Genomic DNA, 26,650 nt, shown 5'->3' with positions numbered 1-26,650 from the left:
ATCTCAGGGGAGTTTTGGTTAAACGGAGATTACCCTTTTCTCACTGGAGCAACAAGGATCAGTCACACACAGGCAATGAAGGCGATGCTGTAAAGTTTTAAATAGGTTTAATTACCAGCATGCAATCTACTGTAAATTGCAAGGGTTGCAATGATTAGGATAATGAAAAATGCAAGAAACAGAAATGTGAAAACAAGAGTCATGAATACAAAGACCTCAACCATCTTGCAATAACATGAAATGTGAAATAGATGTGAAATAGACCCTAATACGATAAACCTAATCTCTAACCTAAAAGAGAGCTAGATTTGTTAAACCTATTCTGCCAGTACCATGTCCATGAGAAGAGCCCCCCCAACCCTTGTTACCTTGGAATGAGGTCTCTAGATCAGACTCCGTGGGGACACGAAGGTTGGATCTGCATCAAGGCAACGTGTAACATAGATAGCGTTGATGGCATCTGGTAGGAATCCCTGTGATAATCTTTTCTGTGTGAGATGTATTTATACAGATCTTATAGGGCTCCTGAAGCAGGTATGTTCCCAAACAATAGATAAGAAGGCATGCGTGGGGTGGCAATTATACAGACAATTCCCTGAAAATGTACATTATGTTACTGTCACACGAAAGTGGGAAAGTACATGATGTGAATACCTACTTATATCACTTATCTTTGACACTGATAGTGACGCCTTCACAGAGTGGCACTGATAACGTAAAATTAAAACATCTTACTAAACATAAACATAGAAGCCATCTTGGAAGAAATAATTAAATAAATGTGCTAAAACAGAGCAGGCTAAGCAGGTTAAGTCACTAGGTGACAGGGGCACAGGCCTGCAAGCAGAAGGCTAAGCTATCTCCTGATTCCCAATAAAACCAATTAAGATCCACTACATTGTCTTTGAGCCTTCTTTGGAGGGGGTTTGGAATATTAACCACTTTCATACCTGAGTGTGCCGATGACCAGTTTGGGTGTACTTTTAATATAACCTCAAATCTTGTAACCCTGAAATAGTTATTGATGGCTGTGCACTTCTCATTGAATCCTGTGGGAGTAAATGTTGTTGTCGGGTTGATGTGCTGTTTAATGGGCCTTGAAGACTACTTTGTTTTTGTTGTGGGCCTCATTGGTGGCATTTCTGTAAAAGGTAGCTTTGGCCTCTTTGAAAAAATAAATGCATGTGGAGGGCTGTTGTTTAGGGAGGGGGGTCCTCTGGCAGCGATGTGCGCCTGTAGTTCTTCTAGAAAGGGGGCCGAAAATTGCTTCCAAAGCACTATTAGGGATTCCTTTTCATTGATTATAATGATATGTTATTTGATGAGTTTTTTTTTAGAAATATTTTTTTTAATAACGTGTAACGGTTTTTACCAAGTTGTAATGTACTCCTCGAGCTCACAATAAAATAAACAAATGCATAACCTATATGAGACGCCATTTGCATTACCGTATTTACAGTCTGGTTTGTTGTGTGTCTGCCAACGATAATGGTAAATTAAAATACATTTCTGTGTGATGAAGATTCCAATTCTCTATTATCGTTCATTATAATCAATCAGTCAATCAGAACATTTCTAAAGCGCACTACTCACCCGTTAGGGTTTCAAGGCGCTGCGGAGGGAGACGCTACTGGTTGAAGAGCCACGTCTTGAGGCATTTCCTGAATGTCAGGAGGTCCTGGGTCAGGCATGGGTGGAGCGGTAGGGAGTTCCAGGTATTGGCGGCGAGGTGAGAAAAGGATCTTCCTCCGGCAGTGGTGCGGCTGATGCCGGGGACGGTGGCAAGTGCGAGACTGGCGGAGCAGAGATGGCGGGTGGGGGTGTGGAAGGTGAGTCTGTCGTTGAGGTAGGCTGGACCTGTGTTGTGTAGAGTTTTGTGTGTGTGGGTCAGGAGCTTGAAGGTGATCCTCTTCGAAACGGGTAGCCAGTGCAGGTCTCTGAGGTGGGGGGAGATGTGGTTGTGGCGTGGGACATCAAGGATGAGGCGGGCGGATGCGTTCTGTATTCTTTGCAGTTTTGTTTGCAGCTTGGCCGTTGTCCCTGCGTATAGAGCGTTGCCGTAGTCCAATCTGCTGCTGACCAGGGCATGGGTGACAGATTTCCTGGTCTCGACGAGAATCCACTTGAAGATTTTGCGGAGCATGCAGAGAGTGTTGTAGCAGGAGGAGGTGATTGCGTTGACCTGCTGAGTCATGCTGAGAGTGGAGTCCAAGATGAAGCCCAGGTTGTGTGCGTGGGTGGTGGGCGAGGGGGCGGTACCTAGGGAGCTGGGCCACCAAGAGTCGTTCCATGCTGAGGGGTCAGAGCCGAAGATGAGGATCTCAGTTTTGTCGGTGTTTAGCTTGAGGCGGCTCGATTCCATCCAGCTGGAGATGGCGTGGAGCCCATTGTGGAGGTTGTTTTTTGCAGTGGTAGGGTCTTTCGTGAGGGAGAGGATCAGCTGGGTGTCATCTGCGTAGGACACTATGTTGATGTGGTGGGATTGTGCGATGTTGGCGAGAGGGGCCATGTAAACATTGAAGAGCGTTGGGCTGAGGGATGATCCCTGGGGGACGCCACAGATGATCTTGGAGGCCTCTGACAGGAAAGGTGGAAGGCGGATTCTCTGGGTTCTGCCAGAGAGGAAGGACGAGATCCAGTTGAGTGCCTTGTCACGGATTTCGGCGTTGTGAAGTCATGTATGGAGGGTGTGACGGCAAACCGTGTCGAAGGCTGCGGAGAGGTCCAGGAGGATGAGTGCCGCGGTTTTGCCTTCGTCGAGCATAGTCCTGATGTCATCCGTGGCAGCGATGAGTGCGGTCCCGGTGCTGTGATGTTTTTGGAATCCGAATTGGGAGGTGTTGATCGCCTTGCTGTCTTCCTGGAAACGGGAAAGTTAGGCGTTAACGACTTTTTCAATGACCTTGGCTGGTAAGGGGAGGAGGGAGATCGGTCGTTAGTTCTTCGGGTCGTCTGGGTCCACCTTGGGCTTCTTCAGTAGGGTGTTGACTTCCGCGTGTTTCCAGATTTCTAGGAAGGTGGCTGACTCGAAAGAGCTGTTGATGGTGTCGCAGAGGTGGGGTGCGATGATGTTGCTTGCTTTATTGAAGATGTGGTGAGGGCAGGGGTCCGATGGGGATCCGGAGTGGATGGAGGCCATGGTTTTGGTGATGTCTTATTTGGTGACGAGGGTCCAGGTGTGAAGGAGGTTGGTGTTGCTCGGGCGTTGGGTTCATGGTGGTCTGTGCTCTGTCGGTGGGTCTTGGAGTTGAAGCTGTTGTGGATTTCTTCTATCTTGCGGCGGAAATGGGTGGCGAGGGCGTTGCAGAACTCCTGCGAGGGTGGGGGTTTGTTGGAGCAGGTCCTGGGGGTTGAAGGCTCTTTGACAATGTCGAAGAGTTCTTTACTGTTGTAAGCGTTTTTGTCTATGCGGTTTTTTGAAGTGGGTCCTTTTGGTGGTGCGGATCAGCTGGTGATGCTTGCGGATGGACTCCTTGAGTGCGGTGAGGTGGGGTTCGGTAGGATCCTGGCGCCAGGTCTTCTACCTTTTGTAACATTCACATTCGGAGTTCTGTAGGCCTGGGGTGAACCATCTGGCCTTGGCGCTGTGGAGGGTGTTTGAGGATTTTTTGCGTGGCGCTAGGGTGTTGGTACAGTCTTCTAACCAGCGATGTAGGTCGGTGGTGGATGTGTTGGGGTCCAAGGTTCCTGGCGGTGGGGCCTGGGAGAGGGTGAAGATCAGTTGATCTGTTGAGATTTTGCTCCAGTTGTGTTGGGGGGGTTGTGCGTGGTGGTGGTGAGTGATTGGTTTCAGGTAGGAGAAGTGGATGCAGCGGTGGTCTGTCCAGTCAAGTTTGGTGGTGTGGCTGAAGGAGACATGGCTGCTGGCAGAGAAGATGGGGTCGAGTGTGTGGCCTGCAGTGTGAGTGGGCGATGTGACGAGTTGTTTGAGTCAGAGGTTAGTGAGTTAGTATCGCAGAATTGTTATTGAGGGCCCGGGGGTCTGTAGATCAGTGTTCTCTTGAGGGTGGTGTCGGCGTTGCCATAGATGTTGAAGTGGAGGTGTTCGGCGGTGTTGAGGGTGATGTGGGTGCTGGTCGAGACTTTGATGGTGCTTTTGTGGACTATGGCGATTCCTCCTCCTGGTTTGTTGGTGCAGTCTCTCCTGGTGATCTTGTAGCCTTCAGGGATGGCGATGGCTATGTTGGGTTCAGAGGCCGAGTTCGTCCAGGTTTCAGTGAGAAAGGCGATGTCCGGTGATGTGGAGGTCAGCAGGTCCCAAAGTTCGATTTTGTGTTTGTGGATGGATCGGGTGTTGAGTAGAATGCAGTTGAGTTGGCTGTCGGCTGGACTGTCGTGGCGCTTTAGGGTGCAGGTGTAGTGGCAGGCTTGGCAAGCAAAGGGTCCTTTGGTGTTCTTCGGGGTGGACTGGAAGCAGGTGGAGGAGCGTCCTGGATTGAGGGCGTGGAAGTCGCTGGCAGAGTAACGGCGTGCGGCGGTGCGGGGGCCTTGCGGGCCAGGGGGACTGGCCAGCGGCGCAGTTGCAGGGTGACTGCCATTAAGAAGGGGAGGTGGGAGGTAGGAGCAGCTGGGAGGCAGGAGCGAATGGGGCCGCGAGGGGGGTGGGGCCACAGGGACGCAGCAGCGGGAATGAGGGGGAACCGGAGTGCAAGGGGGACAGAGAGGCACATAAGTGGCACAGAAAACCGGGAAAAAGACGTAATATAGAGGTACAGAAAAACAGAAAATACTAAATTAAAGAATAACAAAAAAATGAGCACTACGCTTACCACTAGACACTCGGCAGCAGCGAAGGCAGGGTGGGAGGACACGGGTACAGCAGGGTGGTGCTGTGCACATGGGGAGTGATTTCCTAGCCAAAAGGTCAGAGGTCACTGAGATTATATATCATCTCTCATAAATTACAAATCAAAGGACAAAGCTCGGTTCCATAACTGTGAGCCTGTAGCCTGTGTTAGTGATTGTCTGACTTTTCAGGATGTCTGTAATTACCTTTGTATCTACATATGTTGTTTTCTGTCTGACCAAAGTGTTTTAATGTAAACGACTTTTCTTCTTCGTCCTTTAGGTTTTAGAAAGAAGAGGCTGGACAGGGCTGGAAGAGATCTCCCGTCTTCTCAATGGAAATGAATTTGCAGGCATATTAGGTAATGAGAGCTTTTATATGTGATATATATTTCTTATATATCTCTTTTGCTGGGACCCAACAGGAGAGGGCCCGACTTCTAGTTTTCTCCTTCCTCCATTTAGTTTTTTAGTCTGTTGTTGTTGCTGCAGGTCTTGAAGGAGCCCTCCTGGTGTCTTTATTTGCATGTTGGACCTGCCGCTTTCTAGATGGTGCAGCAGGTTTAGTAAGGCTGATGACCTGATTCATGAAGGCTTGTTCATGAGAAAAATCTAACCAAAGTTCAAGGAAAAACCATTTCCTTTACAGAAACTCCCGGTTTGACAATCTTAGCTTTTAGCAAAAGTGCGGAGCAATCTCCAGTTAGGCTTGCATATTTTAAAGAGACTAGGTGGTAGCAGTGATGTGAACATGCAAAGTAAGAGCGTGCACTTTGCTGGAGGAAAGCCTGATAAAGGGATTTTGGGTAGCAGCCTGGTAAAGCCAACATTCAAACACGCCAATGTCATAGGTGTTGTTTCACATCACATGCTTATTCATTGTAGTTGCAGTGATATTCCCATTAGAGATACTGCACTTAACAATATTTGCAGTACATAGGACAGACTCGCCAATTACAAAACACATAAAATAAAAATAAGCAATTGGAATGATGAGCAAAGGATCCGCTTATTTGTACCTTGGTTTTGAAAATAGTTGGCAGACACGTATTGATTAGGCCTGGGCAAAATTTAAATGTTTCCGTCATGTTTTGTATAATTTCAGGAATTTTGTGTCACACTTGCAATTCCCCAAATTAAGCCACTTTGCTTAGTTGTGCACCATTCGCAACGAAATTTTACTGCAAATGCACTGGATATTTCAACTGCACAGGAACAAGAGAACGCAAGAAGCTGTTTGCTTCCATGCATCCATGCACCAAAAAATGACTTGAGGACGCTTTTCATACTAAATTATAGAGCAAATTGATGCATTTGCGTTTTGTGTAATTACATTTAATTTACTCACATTTTGCTCTTTAATATGAAAAAGAAGACTACGCAAACTTTGCATACCCATATCCTTGGTCTATTGTGATACACACGCAGCAGTATACATATTTACAACGAATGAAACCAGTGTTAGAAGATGAGGGAGTAAAGACAGTGTTATGTGATAATCAGTTTTCTTCATGAATCATCAGTTGCAGTTGCAAGGTACAGATACGTAAAACCTCCGCAGCAGTTGGCACCACCCTGTTCAGCCTCGGATGCCAGCCAATGTAACTGTTAAGACCAACATTCCAACTGAAAAACACAATTCCTTCCAGCATCGTGCAGGAGTAGATACATATTACACAGGGGAAACAAGCTACATCAAACTGAACCAATGTTAAGTTCTCATGTATGACCAAGAGGGCAGATTAAAATTGCATAAGGGATATACCCTGTCAATGTTATTTAAGCTTCTCTATCACAATGTTAAAACCGATAAAGCATTTTTAGAACCTTTTTGTGTCAAATCGACCTGTTTCTAGGCAAATCAATGTCCTCAGAGAGCCAGAGTTATGCTAGGTAAAAGTAACTCTCTGGCATGTAAAGACGAAAATTGGTTGAGTGAGGTTTAAAAGAACATTGCATTATTCACAATTTACTCTGATATGAGTTGTGAGGGCTGAAAGAACTCCAATTGTATTATTTTCAAGATGCCAAATTTGGGTTGAGTAAGGGTTGGAAGACACATATATGTGTCCTATTTGGTTGTGTGGGTGTATGCCTGGTTAGGTAAATGTTTCATAGAGTTTTAAGGTCCTTATTGGATATTGCCTGTTGCAAATCATGTTATTTTCTTATTTTTCTGTGTCCTGGTGTTCTTTGTTTGTAGAATGCGTGGGGTGTTTTGTCTTGGTTCCAGAGTCCTTGTCTGTACCTCTTAGCTTTGTAACCTGCTTGTAAAGCTCATGTTAGTCCCAGGCATTGTTACTTGTATTTCCAAACAGGGGAGATCAATTTTTTTTGCTGTGTACTAAGTGTCCCTGCGTCTCACAATCAGTAAAAAATAAAAGTTGCCCAAAAATATAGTAAGGTGTTGGATGGCTCTCAAATAATAAGAAAGCCTTTTCTTCTTCAATAGCAACTAAACAATATATGTTATGTTCACAATGTTCAAACATTCTTCAATAAATACACAATATATAAAAATGTTTTTATTTTATGGTTCATTTTGCATGAGCTGATCTGACCAAGAAGGCAAACATGAATCTTTAAAAGATGGACACAACATTTCCCATTTCATATACCAAAACCTAATGCCCGTGACCAAAACAATGTCACAACGTTAAAATCTGGAAGCAAAGTTTCTTTTAGTTGGTAACCATTGAAACTAGGCTTGTGTTTAAATGGCTGGTGCTTGGCTGGCTTCTCAGAATGGCAGAGGTTTTCTTTTATTCTGATTCATTGTACAATTCAATGCAAAATGTTATCTGCATTTTTCTGAAACGTTTATATTTTAATTATCCGTCCACCGAAAGTAGCAACTGTATTTAGGAAATCCGATATTGCAGTGGAATAGAAAGCTGGGTACTGCCAAGCATTTTGTTATTCACTGTAACCTATCTTTCTGATGGTGTGCTATATAAAATTATCTCAGGTCATACAATTAATTCTATGTTTATTCACCTGTTTCTTCTTTATGCGTTGCAATATCTTACGTTGGTGGGCCCACCACTGCCATCTACATAAAATACACTGTAGTTTTGCGTAACAAGACTGACTATCCCTCCTATGTTGTTGGTTGCCCTGCCACCTTTCTGTGCTGAGCTGCTTGTAACCCCCCAATGGCATTAAATAAGGTACTATGATGCAGCCAGTGCTGGCCGAGTCACAGTGCTTTTTTCCATAACTTTCAGCCACAGTGCTGTACAGCATGAATAAACAACATTGACAAAGCCAATTGTAAGTGCCTAGGCCCAGCTCCCACTTACCTGTGGCTGGTCCTCGGACCAGTTTAGTCCCTTTCGGACTGACCTCTGTTGCCTAAGGTTCCACCTAACTCCTGGTGCTCCCTCTCCTCTGCTGTCCTCCATCACTCCTTTGCCTCTGCCCCTTCTCTCACTCTCACTTGACTGTTTGTCTTTTCACCCTCTGTGCCACTTTCTATGCTTGGGACAGTTTTACATCTTCATCTTCTTTCTTTACTTTGAGCTTCTCTCATTTCTTTGCACCTATTTTGCTGTTTTCCTGGTCTCACCTTCTTGGGTTCTTGGCCCAGTTAGTGCTTTTTTGCCTCACCCCGCTTACCTGCCTTGTGCTCCCTCACCCCCCCACCCCCTGCGCCTTTTCCCACCTCTCCTAGCTTCTTAACAGCTGTTCCCGCCGCATCTCCTTCTGGCCTGTTCTTCCAGCACCCTGAAGCTCTGCTCATCGCACAGCCGTGATCCCCCCCCCTCTTCCAGGGCCTACTTAATAGAATCTGGGCAGCAGACACACGCACACTAAAGGCATGACAGGCACAACCCAGTCTATGCCTGTCCACATCTTGACTGCACCCAGCACCACAAACCCTGCTCCAATCGTTCCCACCAGTGATACTCTGCAGGTCTCCTCTGCTCACTCGACCCAGTCCACCGCACCACCCATTGCTGCTGCATCGCACAGCAAAACACTGTAGGAGCCTTCACCTGCACCCACTGCCGGTTCTTCTGCAGTAGCTACTCAACACATGATTTCTCAGCAAGCATGCAGCCAAAATCTTGAAATTATTCAGCAGCAACACCCTTACAGAAACCTGGCTCAACCCTTTGTCAAGTATTCAGCAGCAACACCCTCACAGAAACCTGGCTCAACCCTTTGTCTGCACCTGACACTGCCATGACAGTCCCAACAGGCTACAAGATCCCACAACAGGACTGTCTTCACGAGGCAGAGGAGGACTCAATATCATCCACAAAGACACCATCAAGTGGTCAACATTTATGGAAAACAACACCGCCTTCATGGAATACATGCACTTCAACTTGCAAATTGGTGAAAAATTCACCCTGGAGGGAACCCTCACATACCAACCACCTGCGCCACGAGTCACCAGCCTCATCATGGACTTTATCACCCCCTGCACCATTGTTGGACCTGGCACTTTTCTTCCTCCTATTTTTTCTGACCTGTTGTTTCTGGTTTTAGGAATCTGGACACTTTACCACTGCTGACCAGTGCTAAACAACAAGTGCTCCTGATCTAAATTGTAATGGTGATTGGTATATCCATGATTGGCATATTTGTTTTATTAGTAAGTCCAAAGTATAGTGCACCAGGTGTACCCAGGGCCTGTGAATCAAAGGCTACTAGTGGGCCCGCAGCACTGATTTTGCCACCCACATGAGTAGCCCTGCAAACATGTCTCAGGCCTGCCATTGCAGTGCCTGTGTGTGCAGTTTTGAACTGCCATGTCGACCTGACCAGTGCACCCACTTGCCAGGACCTAACCTTCCCTTTTCTTACCTGTAAGGTGCCCCTAAGGTAGGCCCGAGGCAGCCCCTTGGACATGGTGCAGTGTATTTAAAAGGTAGGACAAGTACTGGTGTGTTACATGTCCTGATAGTGAAATACTGCTAATTTTGTTTTTCACTAGTGCAAGATATCTCTCTCTCTCCCAATGGGTAATGGGGATTGCCTTGAAATATTTGTTACGTGTAATTTCCCATTGGGAGCAGATAGAAATGTGAATCTGGGGTCTCTAAACTCATACTTTAAAAATATGTCTTTTGGTTAAGTTGATTTTTTTAATTGTAAGTTTGAAAATGCCACTTTTAGAAAGTGGGCATTTTCTTGTTTAACCATTCTGTGCCTCTGCCTGTCTGCTGAATAGACGTCTGGGTCAGGATGACAGTTGGGCTGTTTGTATAGTCACTCTCGACAATTACACAAAGGAGCTTAGGTGTCCCCTGTATGTCCTGATGGCCCATCACCAGGCTGATGGGTCTTCCTGAACTAGAGTGGTGGGAGGAGCTGACACTTGCACCTGAATAGTGCTGTGCCTGTCCTCACACAAAGCAGTCTCCAACCGCCTGGAGTATGTCCGGGGCCAGGGCAGTGAAAGGCAGGGTCTTGTTCACTACAAAGACTTCTCTTCGAAGCTTGCCTACTTCAAAGACACACATGGGTATAAGTACTGTATCACATAGTTACAACAGTTCTGAACTGAGGATATTCTGCCAGGAAGAATAGCTGGATGCTGTAGGAGGGACTGCCACTCTGCCATTTGCTTGGTTGTGCTGGCCTGCTGCTTCTGTCCTGGGAGTGAAAGGACTGGACTTTGCTTTCTACATCCTGCTTACCAAGGTGCTTCAAGGTCTTGAACTGAGCTTGCCTCCTGTTAAGAAATCTCAGGGCCATCAAAGACTTCATCAGCCAGTGCCTGGGCTCTCTTGCTGAGAGTCCTGACTTGCTAAGTGGTGCCAAATCCAGTTGCCGAGGCCTTGGGAGTGAGTTCTGGTGCAACCAAGAATAAACTGGTACATCGATTTCCAGAGCGACTTCAGAACCGGCGCTGATGCCTGTGCTGGAGCAGTGGTCCCTGCAGAGTGCAAAAAACTACAGCCTACAACACAGGCCCTGATGCCGCTGCGCCTCTGAAGTCCCACCATAACATGAGTCCAGAGTGCCGTTTCACAGACTTTCGTGACACCCAACTCTATCGCAACACTTTCGGCCCGTGGTATAATCGCGACCCCACAAAGTCGACGCCTTGCATCTTGACCTGCTGGATTCAATAACCCTAACTTGTCGTAAGGGACAGCCGCCTCGCCTCCAATGCCGCATCACCTCCCCTGCAACCGTAAGGAACGGATGCCTCACCTCCTCTGGCTGAATATCAACAAATAGGGGTGTGTCCTAATGACATCCCCTGCCTAGCAGTAAGGAGCCAACACCTCACCTCCCTAGTGGCAGTAAGGAAATGATGCAGCACCAGCCCTATTGAGGCCTCACCTCCCCGACACCATGCAACAACTTTGTTTCCTCATTGTTTTCCAAAGTACTGTAACTGGGGTCCATATGACTCCATAGCTGGCCCGCGCTCCCTCGCAGTTGGCACTAGACTGTTGGAAGCGACACCGTAAAGCTGTTTTGATAGCCCTAGTTGGAGCTATTGTGTTTCTAAGCACTATACTACGTTTAATCTTTGAAAATTCTTATCTGTACTTGTGTTTGTTGGATGAATTTTTGGCGTTTTGATCTGGTTTTACTCAGATAAATATTGGCTATTTTTCTAAACTGGTGTGGAGCCCTTTTTGGTGTGTTTTCACTGGGTTACTGTTGGTGTGTGTACAAATACTTTAGACATTGCCTCTGAGAGAAGCCAGACTTCTCATGCCAAAGTACCAAAGGGGTAAGCAGTGGTTATCTTAACTGTGTGACTGCGTGAGGGTCTCTACTTGGACAGGGTGCAAACCACTGCCATCTAGAGACTCCATCTCTAACAATCATCAACTCCAAAGTCTTCATGCTACTTGGTGACCTCAATTTCTACCTAGAAGGCTGAACAACCCCCTGCTCCACAGCACTTCTCGAAAAACCTGGACACAATCGGACTTACCCAGTTTATCACATATCCAACACATGTCCCAGGACATAGACTAGACCCAGTCTTCACCACCAGCGACAAGATTAAATAAAACTCACTCACCCCTCACATGGACAGACCACTCCATCATCATCATCTTCTTAATCACCACACCACAAGTCGACTTGCCAGCATCAGCCTATCAAGTGGCAGATGGGGCAGTATCTCAGGAGCAGACATGTTCAATGCCCTCAACATGAACCAACCCAACATCCCTAACAACCTCAACAAGGACATCACCAACTAATGGAATACACTGTGCAGGCTCACAGCCTTCAAAACCAACAGACAGTGAAGATCCAACAAACAAGCCAACTGGCACACAAAGGTCCTTCGAAACTCAAAATGACACTGCAAATAGCTAGCCATGAAATGGAGAACTAGCCTTGAGACCACCACCATAACCGCATACTAGGCTGCACTGTCATCAGCAACTGAAAGACACCAAAAAAGAGCACAAGCTGAATGCATCACAGCGAGCACCAACAGCAGCAAAGACATTTTCTCCATTGTCAAGAAATTCACCAAGCCTGAGGCTGCAATTAACAGCATCACACCCTCCAAAGAACCCTGCGACAACCTATTAAACTACACCCACAGCAAGATAGCAAACATCTACAGTAACCAAACACCAACCAGGCCGCAGAAATCTCATCGCCAGTCTGCCCACTAGCAACCACGATGGACACCTGACAAAATGGAAAACACTCACCAGAGAAGACACAGCGATGGTCATGCAGACTGTCCACTCCGGGGACCCAACAGATCTATGCCCCCACCGCAACTACAACCTGGATGTCCATCTATCAACAACACCTTCATCCTAATCACCTCCATCACATCCGCCATTTCCCGTAAGACTGGAAGCATGCAGCAATCCGTGCCTTTTTCAAAAAGCCATCAGCTGACCCAAACCAACTAACGGACATGAAAACCACCGCCAGAAACATACTCACCAACTGCATGATCACGGTAGCAGAATTGATGAGATCCAACTGCCTGAAGCTCAACTCTGGTAAGATGGAAGTACTGGTCTTCAGCAACAAGACATTTCCATGGGACCTACCTGGAGGCTGACAGAGCTAAGACCAACACCCACTCACCACGCCAGAAACCTAGGAATCATCCTGGATGACAAACTCAATATTACAGCACAAGTCAATGCAGTGAGTTCATCCTGCTTCCACATCCTACTCTTGCTACGAAAGATCTTCAGATGGCTACCCCAGAACACTAGACGTCCTATCGCGCAAGCAATCATCACATTCAGACTTGACTACCTCAATACACTCTACTCTGGGATCTCCAATCAGCTCCTACACACACTCTAGACCATCAAGCAGATGCTGCCAGACTTATCCTCAACCTCCCAGGTTGCACCCACATCTCAGCACACCTCTAACCAACTTTGGACCAGCATACCTAAATAGCCAAATACACTTCACCAGCCCCGCATCACTCTCACTCGCTCATACCCCCCTGCAGTCACAAAAGTAGTACAGGAGGGTTGCTCATTTACATCACACCAATAACCTGGAATGACTTCCCACAACACATAAGAACCTCCTCCTCCATTCTTGAATTCCACAAGAAGCTGAAGACCTGGCTCTTTGAATAACACTGTGGGGGGTCTCACACCTACACACCTGCCCAAGCACCTGGATACCGTCCGGGGTGATTAGCATGCTATATAAATCCACATAACATAACAATAGTTCTCCCATATACAAGATCTATTTCTTAGCCAATATTTGTTATAAAGCAGTGTCTAGACTAGGTGCTACTTTCTAGGGACTTAATGACACTTTAATAGGTGAAGTTCTGATGGATACTTCTACCTGCAGATTCCTCACTTTTTGAACATTCCAGGCATAGACTGGATCCTAAAAGTTTTCATTAGCTCTTCACTCCAGCAGGGGGCGCTGGCTCTACCTTGGCCCTAGGAATGAAGCCACTGTGATGCCAGAAGAGCCATAAAACACCCCCACTGGTGCCCTGTAGTTGGTGCCCTTTTTTCCGCACCATTCACGTGGTTCCGTAGCTTGCCTCCTCAGACTTTCAGTCAGGTGTTTTTTGATGATTTTTTTTATAGGATTCTTTCAAATATTTCAGCGCAGCATAGGGGTGACAACCGTACAGTGCACTGAAATAGTTTAAAGAACAGGTCAAGCTTCAAGCCCTGCAGGGACTATGATGTTATGTTATGTTACCGGCATTTATTGAGTGCACGTACACCAATCAGGTTCATGGTGCTAAAACAAGGGGGGGACTAACCACAGACTGCTGAAAGAGAGACACTAATTATATTCTTGTTGAAAGAGTCAAGTTTTTAGGGATTGTCTAAATTTATTGCAATTTGGGCCTGTTTATATCTCAAGAGGAAAGGTGTTCCAGATGCTGGTGGCAATGACTGAAAATCTGGAACCCCCCATTCCCACATTTTTTTTTTTTTTTTTTTTTAAGTCAGTTACTGACAAATGGTTCTTGAGAGAGGAACGCAGTGTCCTGTTGGGTGTATATGTCAGAAGTTAGGACATGATGAAGGCAGGACTTTTACCTTCATGGGTTTTAAAAATGATGCACCCTGTTTCAAACACAGTCCCATGTTTCGTAGGAAGCCAGTGGAGATCCCTTAATAAAAGGGGTGATGTGGCAGTGTTTGGACTGCAATAATATTAAGCAGGTTGCCTGATTTTCAACTATTTGAAGCCTGTGAAGGAGAGTCTTGGGAAGACCCCTAAAGGGAATTAGAATAGTCTAGCCAGGATGTGACTAAGGCAATTACAACTGGGATGAGAGCCTCTGAGGTAAGGAACTTAGATATTTTCCTTATTCTGTGGAACAGTAGAAACCAAAAAGAGATCACTGCCCCAAGTTGGGGTTTCATCGATAGCTCACCATCAATAATAAAAAAACGAAGGCATTTTACAGATTTCTTAGGGGACGGGGGTCTTACATCTCAGAAGGTCAGGATGAGGCATTCCAATACTCAATCTTCCTCATAGCAATAACGTCTGCACCTCCCGCAAGTGTTACAGGTGCTGTCTGTCCAGCAACCATATACCACCTTTTTTCTAGACAAATTGATGCTTAAGACTAGGGTGGCATTTCTGCCCAAGGTTTTAATGCTTATGTCAGATAGACTATCACCCATGTTCTTTGCTCCACCTCATCCATCAAAAGAGGATAACAGACTGCATTGCTTGGACCCCAAAAGAAGCCTGAGCTTTTATATTGATCGCACCAAGGACCGTCTGGTGGATGATACGCTCCTTGTGTGGTTGGCAGGAGCAAACAAGGGTAAGGGTCTACAGAGGAGAACCATTTCAAAGTGGATAGTCCTCTGCATCAAAGTCTGCTACACACTGACTAATAAGCAGGCCCTCAAGGGCTTGAGGGCTCCTTTCACAAGGACCCAAGCTGCTACCAATGTCCAGGCACATGGAGTGCCTGTCTTGAACATCTGTCAGGGTACAATATAGGGATCATCTTTGCACATTTATGGAGCACTACTGCGGTGAGAGGTACACTTTCCCCGTTCAATGCTGCAGGACTTCTTGGGCTAAGCCATTCCACAAACTCGCCGCCTTAGAAGGTAATTTGGTATCTATTCACAAGGTGAGGAATCTGCAGTTGTAACTATCTATCAGATGATAAGTTACCTACCTTCAATACTACTCTTTCTGGTGGACTCTCTAACCACAGACTCCTCACTGACCCTCCCAGCTCCTGTTCTGTGGAATGCACTTCTTATTTCCATCTAAAACAATCCAAAATTAGAGACCCATGCACTGTCCACTCTAATCAGTTAATGGCTCTGTAACAGACAGTATGGACAGAAATCAGAGAGAAAGTGTCAGCACCCTGGTTTGGCTGCTATATTGTGACTCCAGAGTCATTTTCATGGCAGGACAAATTTGACCTGGCATGCGTGGAAATTGCAGAGAAAAGTTTCCACATCCACTCTGGGGATATTCACAAGGTAAGGAGTTTGCTGTTAAATAGAGATCTACCAGAAAGGGCATTACCAAAGGTAAGTAACTTGTTTGTGTGGCTTATCATGGTGAGAAGGGCCATTGGGATCTTGATGATATGTGTTCTGTAGAACGTTTTGGATGCCATAAATTAAATAAAAGTGCTGTTTTGTACCATGCCATAAGTAGACTGTGTTTTATGAAGTGTATTCTTTCTAATATGGTCTGTCTTGTTTCTTGGTTGTTAGCGCTGTTAGGAGATACGTGATAGTCAATGAAAGTCATATCTGTGTAGCAGTGGATGTACTGCCTTTTTGATGGTGGTTCAAAATATCATGCCACTTCTGGAAGAGACTGATAATTGCATATTCCTTACCTTATGATACTCTTCAGGCATCAGACTGGATCTGGAAATTCTTGAACAGTACTTTCACCCTCTGGTAGGTGGTTCTTACACCTCCATGACAATGTCTGCTCCGGATGTGAAGTGTGTGATGCCTTTATTCGCGCCATCCCAGCGCGCCAACATTAGTTCTATTCTTGTCACGCCAACAGCTGTGGATCTGAAGAGCTACCTTAATCATTTTTAAACTACTATTTTTTGTCACCTTTTGTCGAGCCCTTCTGTACTTGCACTGTACCAGTGTGCTCGGGACATGTCCCCTGCGAAACCCACAGGTTTTAAACCTTGTGGGGTCTGTCACATGCAATGATGGAGGACGGCAGGAATGCTGCCAAGTTTGCCATCAGATGTGGCTTGGACACTACAGACTCCATTGACAGGTCTCTGACCTCCACAGTTGGTCTTAGGAGCCATGCTTGGCTTAGGTCAATGGGTTTTTTAAGGGATGTACAGGAAATGTTATGGATATGCCCTTCGGTGGCTCCTACTTGTTTGGAGACAAGGCAGATGCTGCACTTGAGCACTTTAAGGACAGTGGAGTCACGGCTCGCTCCCTGGGGTTATCTGTTACCCCATCCTTGTGCAAATAAAGGAAAGAGGCATCAGCTCTAAATAGGATCTACATCCTCTCAATGAATTCCTGGAGGAAGGAAAAGTTCAAAATTCTCACACTTGCCCCGGTTCTGTCTGTCCTTGACCTCGCAGACTGGATGGTAGGGCTGGACCTTCAAGTTGCTCACTTTTACATCCCCATCTCGGAGGCCCAAAGGCGTTGCCTGTGATTCACAGACTGGTCGGACCACTTTCAGTTTGCTTTGCTCCATTTTGGCCTTATCAGTGCGCCTCAGGTGTTCACAAAAGTTATGGTGGTGGTTGTGGCACATCTTTGAGGTCGAGCGTCTCAGTTTTCCCCTACCTCGATGACTGGATGTTGAATGCAGGCTCACCCCAGGCAGTCATTTCCCTTCCCAAAGGCTTCGGTGAACCTTCTTCACTAGTTAGCATTCATTATCAACATATCAAATTCAAACCTGACTCCTTCCTAAAGGCCTCCCTTTCATCGGGCTATTCATCGGGCCAGTGATGTTTTGCACCTTTCCACCGGCAAAGAGAACACAACAAGCATATTGACCAGCTGCGTCCCAGACTGTCTGGAATATTACTTTTTGTATTATTGTTAGCCCAGCAGGACCTTGCTTTGGGAGCAGTGAAAGGTTACTTGGCTGTCATATCAGCGATCTTAAGGTTGCTGGATCAGCCTTTCCTTTTCACGTCGCCTATTTTGACTCTGTTTTTCAAAGGTTTTACAGCACGTTTCCACCTTCTCCCTTCATTAAGCTGCAGTAGGACTTTAATTTGGCCCTCAAATTTCTGATGAGTTTCCCGTTTGAGCCTATGCGTAGCAGTCTGCTCAGTCTTCTGACCCGGAAGACAGTATTTTTTGTGGCCATCACATCGGCCTGGAGGGAGAGTAAACTAGAGGACCTATCTGTTCGGCTCCCGTAAAAATATTTTTACCCAGACAACCTGGTTCTAAGAACACGTGCCTCCTTCTATCCAAAGTTGTAACTACATTTCACGTCAGCCAGACTATCACACTCCTGACATTATTCACTCCCCCCTCAACCATTTGAGGAGGAGAGGCTCTTATACAGAGACAGCTCTTAGCTTTTATATAGACCGTACCAAGCATCACTATTTGGACAATCAGTTTTTTGTTCATTGGATTTACTTGAGTGAAGAAAGGAAAATCTGTTCAAAAGCTAACCATCTCTTGATGGATTACACTTTGTATTAGGGTCTGCTACACGTTGGTGAAGAAGCAGCCTCTGGAAGGGTTGAAGGCTCACTCCACCAGAACAAAGGCTAATACCACCGCATTGGCACATAGGGGTACTGGTTCTTAATATATGTCAAGAAGCTACATGGGCGCCAATCCATATGTTCTTCAAGCATAATTTTCTGGACAGTCAAATCTGCCGGGATGGGCATTTTGCCCGCTCGATCCTGCAGGACTGTTTTTGCTTAGGTCAGTTTGCAGCTCCTCAGCGGGGGAGGTTATTACTCTAGTATCTGTTCTAAGGTAAGGAATCTGTGGTTAGAAGTTTCTTCCAGAAGAACACGTTACTTACCTTTGGTAATGCCTTTTCTGGTAGAGAATCCATGTTACCTGAGAATCCATACAGCCCCTCCCAACCCCTGTACTGCAAACTGTTCCCTTCTTAATGGAAGGTCCTTAGATCCAGCTCCCTGGCCACAATTATTCTGGAGTGGCTCTGCATCTTTACAGAAACTGACATCAACAGGCTCAGGTGGCGCACATAAAGGCAACATGCATATTACATCTCGGACGGATAACATCAACACAGAGCTGTCGGCTTCATCTACCTGCACGCTGGGTACTGCTCAAGAATTTCAGGAACCAGCCTCAGGCCTGGTAAGCAAGGTAAGTAATCAGCAGTTAGATAGTCTCTACCAGAAAAGGCATTTCCGAAGGTAGGTAACTTGTTCTTTACTACTACAAGATCTTTCTTTCTGGACCATTAACTTGATTATTGTACCTCAGTTCCAGATGGGCTTTATTCTTGAACTTGTAAGTCAACAACATTGTAACCTCTTTGTTACTGATTAACAGAAGCTTTGTAGAAGGGAGCTAACTGATTGCCTGCTCCATAGGCTTCAAAACAATCTTTTATAGCATTGACAGTGGGCTATAACTGCAAAAAACAGGTTAAGTGGGGACATATTTAAACAAACGGTTCAAACTAAGTCACGATCCAGGTACCTAGGCAGTTTAGGGTCAGAATTTGATTCCTCTGGTAATGCAAATACAAGTCCTTGGCACCAGGTAGGGGGACCCACATTGCATCAGGTCAACATGCAGTTTTCCTGTAATCTTCAATTCTCATTCCAGGGTTTTTAAAATGTATTTAAGAAAACTAGTTTAGCATTAACTGTGAACAGCAAGGCACTTTTTGAGAAAAGGAATCGGTGCCAACTGATATTACTTAGTTACAGCGGCACCCAGCAACAGGGGTATCTGTATCTCACCTTATTTTGAGAATTTTTTTTAAAACAGTGCCTCTGATTTGACCTCTTTGTTAAAGTAAAGTCACACAACCTTGGAAATATAAAGAACTAAACGCTGGTTGCTGTTACTGCAGCTTAGATTCGACAGCTTACCTTTTGTAATATGTTATTGTCCAGGCTTTGCTAGTGATTGCAAAATGTTTTACTAACTTCCCTTCACCAAGTACTCTTCCGCAGTTTCAGAGACACAAGCTGTTACTATTTTAACTGTTCATATGACCTTTTAATGAGCTGGTTCGTCAAGGACATGCAGCCTGTAACAAACATTCTGAACCATCAAACTGATACAAGTCAATTACTTAATGAAGAACCTAACAGCCAATGTGTATTACAGCCAAAATGAAATCAAGTTTGTCAATTACTACTTTTATATACAGGTTTATTCAGTTTATAAATTTTATTCTAGCTTTATGTATTGATATGGTTTTAATTAACTATCATAAAATTGGAAGAAGGCAATGTGAACGCGCGAGGGAAACAGTCGATGTCAAAACCCTGATGAAGTCCGTAAGGACGAAACGCGTCGGCGAGTGGCTGTTTTATATGGAATGGGTGATTTAGAAAAAGAAATAAAAATAATAAAATGACTAACAAAATATTGGAATATGTGTGGATCACTGGAGTGCTTTGAAGTGCAAAACTGCTACAAGATAGTGGAATACAAACAATGAGATACACAAAATCATGATATCTATTTGGTGCTGAATCTTGTATGTAAGTTGTATCGAAATTGGATATTAGGAGGTTAAGGAGTTGGCCCCTTAGATTTGTGCACATAATTTTGGCCAGTTATTAAATTTGAATGTATATGTGCGGCTGGAGTCACCTCAACTTCCTGTTAAGAGTGTGTTATATCAATAAAGTTGCTTTGCTCATATAGAGAGATATTGAAAAATTGCCAAATTCCTGATAAGGTCAGGGAACTCAGAGGTTACTTGCAGTATCCTTTTATACTATGATTTAGGGTATTCTATTCCTTTTAATACATCGTCACTCTGTAAGAAATTGGATTATTATTTGGTGTTGGTAACTACACACCTCAAGAGCTAATTACAACCTGTGTAAGGGTATATCTTCAAAGTCACTAAATAAACCTGAGCTTTACTCCCTAGTAGCTATGGCACATAGCAAACATAGGGCAATATGTGAAATGTTATGCAATATTAAAATACTAATAAAGTAGCAAAATCAAACAATGCAAATCCCAAACTGAATTAGAATTAAAATGTTTAATTAACAAAATGACAAAAATCCAATAAAGAGAATCGAAGTAAGGAGTTTCTAAAGTTGTAAGTAGAAGTGGAGCCAAAAAGTACAAAGTGCCTGAACCTAGGTGGACTTCGACGCTGATTGCGATGGACCGTTGGTCAGATACACCAGCCGACTTTCATGGTTGAAGATTTTACCTTTTGATTTAGGGCCTGATTTATAGTCTGGCAGACAGAATATTCTCCTTTGGCCTTGTGGAGAACTTTACATCTGCCAGGCCAAGAATATTCCGACCACAAGATTTATAAATGACCACCTAGCAGGCAGTCATTTATCAAGGCTGCAGCAGGTACTGCCATCACAGTGGTGCCTCTCATGCATTTCACTGTTTGCTGCAGGGCTGTGTCGGAAGGATACAGCCCTGCAGCAAACAGTATTCTAGAAAGTGGATTTTCTTTTTTAAAAGAAAAAAATAATGCTCCCCTGACTGTGGAAGGCGGCATTATAATGTTTTTACTGTTCCTTACTGCCAGGCTTTACCTGCCAGCAAGGAACAGTAAAAAAATGACTACATGTCCTACCTTCTAAATTGGGTGTGCAGATGTGTAGCCATTTTTCCAATGGCCCTTACTCCCCAGGGCCGTCAGATGGGATTAATCACCTTGGAGACAGTGTAGTCTCTGCCGTGATTAACCCTAAGTTCTGCCCACGTATAAATGTGGTGGGCGGACCACTATATTGGAGGGGAGGGAACTCCATCGACATTGCGGCAGAGTACCCCCTCCACCAATATGTAAATCAAGCCCTTAGTCTTAAGTCCCATTCTGCCATTAAAACACTTATAAAGCCCACCAGGACTTCAGGCGCTCGGAGACTCACAGGGTGTGAGGCAGAGGCCAACACCACGGTCCCATCTGGGTCCAGTTGCCACTGGTTAGCTATGTACATCCAGGAAAAGGCCTCTTGCAGCTTGTGGTCCACCGGTAGCCACACAGGAAGTTGGCCACCAGACCTTTTGAGTCCACTTCTTTGTCCTAGGGACAAAAAGGAGCTTGTCCAGTCCTCCAGGGCTCCTCACATGTCATTGGCAGCGGGACCCGACTTCTTATCTTTTGCAGGTTCAGAATGTATTCTGAAGTGGGTGCCTGCAGATGCCATGTTTATGCCTGGTACCAGGTAGAGGGGTGGGGTGACTCCTGGGCATGCCCTAATCACAGGCCCAAAATCCTTTTGCTAACACAAACTAGATTCTTCGCTGCCCACTCCCTGGACCCCAGCTAAAATGTTCAGAGTAAAACTCAAAGACTCCGATGCTTGTTGGACTTGTAACTCATCACCTGGCAACGATAAACACATGTTCTTTTCCTGCCCACATCTAGACTCTTACTGCCATGACATTTCAGAACAAATGGGGAAAATCTTCAAGTCCCCTATTTCACTTAATTACCTGATCATAATCCTGGGACCTTATTCCGCAGACCCTGCTCTAGATCTCTCTCCTTGGGACCCCAACCTACTTGACCTCCTGCTCACCATTGCCACTAAAGTGATTCTATTAGATTGGAAGTCCAACAATAACATCTCATACCACACTTGGTGGGCCTAAGTCACCCAGCTGAGAAGCACAGATATCACTCAAACACTCACTAAAGGCCACCCCATAACCTAACAGCGCATTTGGGATACGCTAGACCTTTATATCTGCAATCAACCTGTACAATAGGGAGCCCTCATGATCTCCTTTACCTGACTACGACCACTGCTAACAGTACCAAAGACAGACATTCAGATTATCTATGCATGACGCCTCCTCATCCTTTTCCTCCGTTCCCGCCCCACGTCCTACCCCTCCCGTCTCTTCTTTTAGCCCCCACATTTGAGACCACTCCACCACAATATGTACAAACCTTCTCCACGTAGACATATACAAACCACATCCCCAATCTGGAAAAATTAGAAACACAAATGGTAGTTATCGTTAAACTCGAACCCAAGGCCAGTGAGTCTCGGCCTCCACCTCAGTTGCTCTGAATTCCCTCGCGACACACTCCCTTTGTAAGTAGCTCATCACTAAGTACTGTACAATCCTCAATATGAGCCGGATCTTGTTTCTATCGTTATATATAGTAATACCTGACAGTCCTCTTTGTCACTTTATTTCACTTACCAATGTACATGCCATGTCTGATACATTATCATGTCTCTGCCCTTTTATTTCCTCCCTTGTTGTATACACCTCTGTATTTTAAAATCCCAATAAAAGAATAGAACAAAAAAAGACTGCAAAAGTCTTCGTCACACTAAAAGTGGGATCCGAGGGCTTTGGGGGTGTGTGTGTGGTGAGTGTACTATGATAATCCTAGTGCCCTCCCAAATCTAAAACTAACACCCAGTTTGCAGCAGGCATTGTACCCACAACAAATCCAGAGACAGAAGTCTGGTAGGGTAAAAGCAGAGTCCACCAGCAATCAGACATTGCATACATAAGAACTGTTTTGGCACTGAGACATTGGATACATAAGAGTTGTGTTGGCATCCTGTTCTCTTCTTGTTAAGTGTGCCCCAAGTTTTATATGTGGCTCAACAGACCTGTCAATAAGACTTTAACACTGTGATGTCAAAAGGAGGCACACACAGCCCCCACCCTGCATATTCTGTGGATTTCAGAGGAATTGTCTCTACCCATTCATATCAGACTATTGTTTGCTTCTGGGAGGCATTTCACACCTATTCAATATTGAGCATAGATTAAGAGCTGGCAGAGGCTTATATTAATTAGCCTTCTGACAGTTCAGACACGTAAAGGATAACTTTCTAAAAGTTTATTTTCCTTAATACTCATTAAAATCAGCTTCATGGTTGAATTCAACTTTTAATAACTAATACAAATAGTGGTTTATTTTTCTATGTAGTGCCCGTTCCCGAGTTATAGTATTAATATTTCCATCTGCTCTCTGGTTTTCCACATGGGACAACTAGGCCGGCAATAGTGAAAATAGCTTTTTGGCCTTGTCACTGTAGGGACATGGTAATATTAATTTTCTACATAGCACACTTTTAAAAAACATGTACCCTACCTTGTGGGCTACATGGCTTACACAGAGGTGAATTACTAATATTTAAAAGGGGGGGGGGTTTCAATGTCAAAAAGCGTTATTTTAACAGGTAGTACTGCAGTAGTCAGGCTTCACAGGGTTGGCTTGAATCCATATTTGCTTTGCCACTGTAGTAGGTCACCCAGTAGGTGCTGCAGTCCACTAGTGGCACTTACTTCTAGGCTCTGGGTAATCTTTCTACATAATATACTAGGGGCTTGTAGGCAAGGTAAATATATTGATTAGGAATAGGCCAGTTCAACCATGTTTAACCGGAGAGCACAGGAAATTTACTACTAGTGAACAGGGGTGAAGTGTACAGAGTTCCAAGTCCAGGAAAGGCTGAAAATCCAGAGTGACCATGCAGAGAAAGCAGATTTCCTACACGTCATTACCTTTTCTTCAAAAACATTGTCTTTTGATTTGTTCCTCCTTAAAATGAAAGAAGTAATGGTGAAGATATGTAAAATAAATATTACATGCAGTTTAATGTAATTTTATGTTAAAAAAGGGTACAGCATATAAAGTCTGATAACATGCAGAGAAATCCCTGCTTTCTGATAGACTTCTAGCCACATATTCCTCACCTTTTGAATGTTTCCCAGGTGTAAGACTGGATCTGGAAACTTTTCAGCAGTACCTCTGTACAGTGGAAGGTTGCGACTTTCAACTCCACACTGACACCGTTCCACTCAGGACATGACATGCAGGGCCTATATAGGAGCCACTCCCGCATGATGAAGCCACTTCCTTTCTTTCCGCGACCCCAGACACTGATCTAGAACCCCCTCTCGTCTCTCTCAGACACCTCAATATTTTCTCAAAATTTCCTAATGTGCAAAGTAAGGCCAACCAAATGTCTGTGACAGATCCCCATCAGGTGTACCTGTTGTGCCTGGGGTCAAGCCACTGCTCAAGGGCCTGGAGTGACTGTGCATCAATTAAACCGAAAACCACCAGAGAACGCAAGGCAAAACTTTGTCACCAACCAAAAGAAGACAGCACGAATGGAGCGGTCTAAGTCCTGCTCTGCATTCAATGTCTGCTCTTGGTCCCTTTCCTATGTCAATGGAGCCGCCCCAGAGGTCGGTCTACATCGCGATTCAGGTCCTCAGAGAGTGTAAGAAACATACAAAGTCAGCACAAGATTATGCTCCCTCGTGCCACTCAATTTCATCTAAGCAACCTTGGGAGCAGTGTCTTTCTTTTCGCTTCTGAAGTTGCCTTTGGAGCTGGTCCTGTAGCTAGTTCCAGCACAACCTGAGTTCCTTGGGCCTTCAACCATGCCTCATCAGATGAAGAGTTACGCTCAGCCATGCTCTGGCTTTTGGGCTGACTCCCTCTGGCGTGCCTGCAGTCCCCAAGGAGCTGAGAGGCCTCACACCTGTCGGAAAGTAGCATATTTCTGACATGGTTACCCTCACTTCTTGCCTGGTGTCAGTGTGTTTAGACTGTAGTGCACTGGTATCCTGCTAGTCAGGACCCCAGTGTCTGTGCTCTCTCTTCTAAACTTGGTAGCTGGTAAACTTTTACACTCCACAGTTGGCATACTGGCGCACCCATGTAAGTCCGTAGCATATGGTACTTAGGTACCCAGGGCATTGGTACACCAGGGGTCTCCTATGGGCTGCAGCATGTATTATGCCACCCATGGGAGCCCATGCAAACTGTGTCTGCAGGCCTGCCGTTGCAGCCTGCGTGAAATGGCGCATTCACCTTTCACTTCTGATATAAGGCTTGCCTTATATCACGTTCACATTAGTTGGACACTATAAGTCACCCCTCTGGTAGGCCCTTTAGCCCAAGGGCAGGGTGCATGTCCCTAAGTGTGAGGGTACCTCTGCCTGAGGAGAATCCGCCAACAAACCCCAGATTCAATTCCCTGGGCTTTGTAAATATGAGGAAGCCATCTTAAGGTATGCAGGGGACACTGGTCAACATGAGTGGCCCAACTACATAATGGCTTCTCCGCACCTATAAGTCACCCCTCTGGTAGGCCCTTCAGCCCAAGGGCAGAGTGCATTTCCCTAAGTGTGAGGGTACCACTACATGAGCAGGGTCTCCCTTCAAACCCCAGATTCAATTCCCTGGGCTTTGTAAATATGAGGAAGCCATCTTAAAGTATGCAGAGGACACTGGTCAACATGAGTGGTCCAACTACATAATGGCTTCTCCAAACCTTGGCATGTTTGGTATCAAACATGTTGGAATCGTGCAGCTACACTGATTCCAGTGCTAGTTGCATGATCCCATGTACTGTGGGGATTCCCTAGGGCAGTGGTTCCCATCCTGTCGTCCAGGTACCCTTGGGGGTCCGCAAATGCTTAGAAAATTAAATAATATTAACAGATTAGGTCCCAGTTTTCAGTAATGACTTAGTGGGGGTCCCCAGATTCCAATAATGATTCAGTGGGGTCCCTGCATTCCAGTAATGATAAAGTGGAAGTCCACAGAAGTCAAAAGGTTGACCACCTCTTCTTTAGAAATAGGTGTCTCTGGGCTGGGATGGGGTGACCTCTAAGCACCGGCAGACTGCTTTGAAGGGCACATTTAGTGCCCTCCTTGCATAATACAGTTTGCACCAGTTCAGGAATCCTTAGTTCCCGTTCTGGCATGAAACTACACAAAGGACAGGGAGTGACCACCCCCCGTCCAGCTCGTCCCTTATGGAGGTGCACAGAACTCTGCCAGGTGGCCGGTTGATTCTGCCATCATGGAAACAAGTTGGGCAGAGGCCTCTGGGAGCATCTGATTGGTTAGGCCAGGTGGATGATGTCCCTTACCCCTCTCCGATAGGTGGGTCACTACAGAGAGTGACCAACCCCCTTTTAGGGTTACATAAGGGCTCCCCCGAGGGTGGGTCCTCAGATTCATTGAGCAAGACTCTTCAGGAAACTTTCTGCAAGACATCTTCTGATCCTGGCCACCGGTACTGCGGCTGGTCTGCTTTTGGAACTGAAACGACTGTATCCATTTTCGAGGGCTCCTACTGCATCATCGTTTATCCAGTTCTTGAGAGATTTTTGCAACATCCATGGCTGTGCATCCTCCAGGGTCACAAGGACTCTGCCTGCTTCCAAGAAGCAAGAAGGATTCTCCCTTGGAGTGAAGGTGAAGGAGAAGTTGTTACTCACCTGCATCCGCAGGCACCTCAAGA

The 26,650-nt window shown here is 45.4% G+C and overlaps 1 protein-coding gene across 2 annotated transcripts in view; it reads left to right on the top strand.

Annotated features, from left to right (window-relative positions):
* The window catches only part of VPS33B (VPS33B late endosome and lysosome associated), a 691,895-nt gene that overhangs the window by 616,092 nt on the left and 49,153 nt on the right, over positions 1-26,650 (top strand). For both annotated transcript variants that reach the window (XM_069222652.1, XM_069222653.1), the window contains one exon: positions 5,069-5,147. In XM_069222652.1, the coding sequence (XP_069078753.1) occupies positions 5,069-5,147 (79 nt within the window). The remainder of the gene's footprint in view (positions 1-5,068; positions 5,148-26,650) is intronic.

This window comes from Pleurodeles waltl, chromosome 3_1 (assembly GCF_031143425.1).
Source record: "Pleurodeles waltl isolate 20211129_DDA chromosome 3_1, aPleWal1.hap1.20221129, whole genome shotgun sequence".
Classification (NCBI taxonomy): Eukaryota; Metazoa; Chordata; class Amphibia; order Caudata; family Salamandridae; genus Pleurodeles; species Pleurodeles waltl.
Note: the sequence above shows the minus strand (reverse complement) of the source record. Positions and strands in the feature narration are given on the sequence as shown.